Below are 4109 nucleotides of genomic sequence, written 5' to 3' on the forward strand. Positions count from 1 at the left end.
TAACAGTCAGTACATTGGCCTGATGGTGACCGTTTTTGACCTCTTTGAATTTATTTATTTTGCATTTATTTTTTTATTTTTTTGCATTAATTTGTATTTATTTCTTTATTTTTGAATGAATGCATTTATTTATATATTTATGTCTTCCATTTCACCGCTTATTTATTTCCCCAAACTTATTTATTTCTTATTTATTTGAATTTATTCATTCATTTATTTATTTTTATTTTTATTTTATATATTTATTTTATATTTATTTTTTATTCATTTTATATAAATTATTATATGAAATATAAATTAATTATATTAAATTAGTTTATGTATTTATTTCTACACGATTTCCCTTTGAATTTCACCCCTTATTTTAGGTGTGTGGTTGGGTTAGTTAACCTTTATTTAATTGTATTAATCTGTAATACTGATCCCTGACGGCTGTAGGTGTTAACGAGCTCCACAGGGTGGCAGTATCAGCAACACTAAGGATGCGAACTACCGGTTAAAACTCCAACGAAGAAGAATGACTGACTCTCACGTTGACCAATCAGAGACCACTATACCGCTTCCTGGTGAGCAGCGACCAATAGGAAGCCCGCTTCCTGGTGAGCAGCGACCAATAGGAAGCCTGTCTGTGAGGTTTGTTGTTGTGCTGCAGTCAGTGATTTCTGTGTTTAGCGGTGATTAACGTTGTTATTTTAGCGTTTTAAGACTTTATAATTCACCCAAAATGAGCCAGTCTTTAAGGTAAACCTCTCTGTCTCAACTAACACTGTTAATTCATTCAACACAGCTCAGTTTAATGCGGTAAAAGCGGCCAAACCTGGCTCTGTCATGTTGTTAGCATGTTGTTAGCATGTGTAGCTTCTCATCAGAGTTAAAGGTGTTGAACCTGCAGCCACGTGTTCAACCAATATAACCAGCTCTCTAGCTCACTAGCTCTCTAGCTCACTGGTTATATTTTACTGCACTATGAGTACATTTACTTTAAGTACTTTAACTAGATTTTGCTGATAATACTTGCATACTTTAAGTAAGGGGGTTAACTTCAGTAAAAGATCTGAATACTTCCTCCACCGCTGGGAACTTCAGCTGCAGTATATTTTGCCACTACAAATGTTTTTTATCATACTGTATCATGTACTTTATTTTGATGGCAGTTAACAAAAGTTGTGCCTCGTAGTTTTGGGTTAGGGTCACACATTTTGATAGCTGTGATTTTGTGGTACTGAATCTTTGACAGTAAAATATTACCTTCATGAAAAAGACCAAATATTGACAGATAACGTTAAAGTATTAGTGCTCAGGCAGACATGTACACAAGAGTTATACTTTTTAATACTATTTGGTAACAGCTGCATTAAGTATGTGATAATACAAATGTGTGCACGTCATGGCACTGTAGCTAAAACTTCCTGACACACCGACCTCTGTTTCTCCAGAACTGACCTTGCGGCGGATAAATTGAAGCGTAAGAAGAGGAGAGAGCTCAGCGAGGATCAGAAACATGAAATCAAAGAAGCGTTCGAGTTGTTCGACACCGACAAAGATAAAGAAATTGACTATCACGAGCTGAAGGTGAGTCGTGATTCAGACACTTTACGTTATTGATTAATGTCATCTGAAGAAAAACAACAGATTATTATTAGTTCAGTTAATTTGCATATTGTGCATATAAACAAGCTGAGAGATGTCGTAACTCTTAATCTATTCCATGTAAATATTCTGTATATCCCAATTATACGATCCCAACAGGTGGCGATGCGAGCTCTCGGCTTTGAGGTGAAGAAAGTGGATGTTTTGAAGATCCTTAAAGACTACGACAGAGAGGGAAACGGAAAAATAACGTTTGAGGATTTCAATGAAGTTGGTAAGTTTTCCTCTTCAGTTCAATGTGATGCTCTCTGCAGAGAGAGATTGAAGAGGAGAAGTTCTTCAGTGAATCCTTAATATGTTGACATCGTTCCACAGTGACCGATCGCATCCTGGAGCGAGACCCGAAGGAGGAGATCATGAAGGCCTTCAAGCTGTTTGATGACGACGAATCGGGAAAGATCAGTCTGAGGAACCTGAGACGAGTCGCTCGAGAACTCGGGGAGAACGTCAGCGACGAGGAGCTGCGCAGCATGATCGATGAGTTCGACGCCGACGGAGACGGAGAAAGTAAGTAAATAAATACCGAGTCCTTACGTCCGGCATGAAAAGTTCCTCTCAAGGTGAATAAAACCTAAAGATATCTGACAAACACTGAACTTCTCTGTGTTTTATAATGACAACTCTGATTTGTTCTCACATGACTGAAAAGTAAAGTATCACCTACATGAGGTACGTGGTAGATGACATGAACAGACACTCCGTCCTGTAACTGCTGGAGATCCACAACTACTAATAACACAGATTCCAGTTCAACAGGTGAATCAGGATCAGGTTTATGGCCAAGTAGGTTTTCACATACAAGGAACGGTCTCGGTATTTTGGTGCATAACAATAAACATAGTCAGAGAAAAGAAAAAGAAAAAACAAGAACTGCAAACGTCAAGAATCAGAAATAGAAAATGTGAAACTGATGCAGATATGGTGATGCTGATTATACCATCCATCCATCCATCTTCAACCGCTGATGCTGATTATACATTTATTGTTATTGTGTTATTCAAAGGGAAACAACGGGCATTTTTAAAACATTGGTATTAGTCTGGAGGCGATATAACATGATGGAAACTTGCTTGTGTATGCTCATATTGCGAGGGCGCGCCGGGAAACCACAAGGTGGCAGCGTCGTCACGGTAAACAGTAACTGGTCTGTCAGTGGCGATATGAATGAAGTATAGAAGTTACATTTACAATATAAATCAACATGCTGTCACTTTGTGAATCTGTTTAATGTTAACAGTGTTAACAGAGTAATCCACTGGAGCGGAGTAATCCATGACAGGATGTCAGCGCGTGTTGTGACGGTTCATCTTGGGATTAATCCATAATGAAAATAAATAAAGATCTCATTCACAGACTATGCGTTATCTTCAACATGAACATTAATATAAACTTCCTGACTGAACTTTTTCTTCCAGTAAACCAGGAGGAGTTCGTCTCCATCATGACCGGAGACTCCTGATGAGGACTCTGATCGGTCGTCCATGTTGTGAAGAAGCTGAGTGACTGAACATCTGTCGGTGTGTACATGAAGGTAAACCGGTGTCAGCCTCCTCTGGAGGCTCTGACGTGGACCGGATTACTCTTTGGCCTTTTGGTTCATACTTGATTCATTACATGTGAGAGGAACCGGACTTTCTGCCTGATATCAGGACGCTCTTTAATCCACATTCACTCCCAGTGTTGTCCACCTCTACCCGATTCTGTCTTAATAAAAAACTAAATCACCTCTAAACATTTCAGACGTCGATGAAGCTGATGTTGATTTATGATGTTGATTTATCACTTTATCAATCTTTCTGTCACATCCAAATAATCAAACTGTTCATTCCTGAAGTGATTTCATCCTGTAGAGGAACATCTTCACTGGTTCTATTTACACTTTACACAACGGGAATGTTTCAATGTCTTATTTATTTTGTATTAAATAAATCTGTTTGCCAGCAACTTTTTTTATTCTTATTTATTTATGATTTTTAATTTACGTCCAACCATAAAACCCTCTTCAGCCGTTTTGCATGTAATTGTGGTCGTTTTACGTCTCTTCGGGGTCTTTTTGCATCTCTTTGCAGTCGTTTTGCATCTATTTGCGGTCATTTTGTGTCTCTTTATGGTTGTTTTGTGTCTCTTTGCAGTCGTTTTGCGTGTCTTTGAGGTCATTTTGCGTCTCTGCAGTCATTTTGCATCTCTTTGTGGTCATTTTGTGTCTCTTAGTGATCATTTTCTATCTGTTTATATTCATTTTGCATCTCTGTGGTTCTTTTGCGTCTCTTTGTGGTCATTTCGGGTCTGTTGATGGTAGTTTAGCATCTCTGGTTGTTTTGCATGCATTCGTACGTACTACCTCTAAAGCACAGTGATAATTAAAGTATGCATTAAAGGCAGAGTTACTTCCTCAGGACATAAAGTCTTTACTTGTCCTTCATACGTCCATCTCTGCATGTGAATCCTTCCTGCTGTCC

At 38.4% G+C, this 4109-nt stretch overlaps 1 protein-coding gene across 1 annotated transcript; it reads left to right on the top strand.

The window, feature by feature from the left end:
* Positions 1-608: 608 nt before the first annotated feature.
* On the top strand, positions 609-3594 carry cetn3 (centrin 3). Its single transcript, XM_074617764.1, has 5 exons — positions 609-741; positions 1437-1572; positions 1750-1864; positions 1966-2157; positions 3066-3594. The coding sequence occupies exons 1-5, from the start codon at positions 725-727 to the stop codon at positions 3107-3109; spliced, it is 504 nt and encodes a 167-aa protein (XP_074473865.1). The 5' UTR covers positions 609-724; the 3' UTR covers positions 3110-3594.
* Positions 3595-4109: the final 515 nt, after the last annotated feature.

Source organism: Sebastes fasciatus, chromosome 19 (assembly GCF_043250625.1).
Source record: "Sebastes fasciatus isolate fSebFas1 chromosome 19, fSebFas1.pri, whole genome shotgun sequence".
Classification (NCBI taxonomy): Eukaryota; Metazoa; Chordata; class Actinopteri; order Perciformes; family Sebastidae; genus Sebastes; species Sebastes fasciatus.

Excerpts from the sequence above, each read along its gene's own strand:
- cetn3 (XM_074617764.1), top strand. Across the intron at positions 1,573-1,749 it reads TTGACTATCACGAGCTGAAG|GTGGCGATGCGAGCTCTCGG; the intron begins GTGAGTCGTGAT and ends CGATCCCAACAG. Across the intron at positions 1,865-1,965 it reads TGAGGATTTCAATGAAGTTG|TGACCGATCGCATCCTGGAG; the intron begins GTAAGTTTTCCT and ends ATCGTTCCACAG.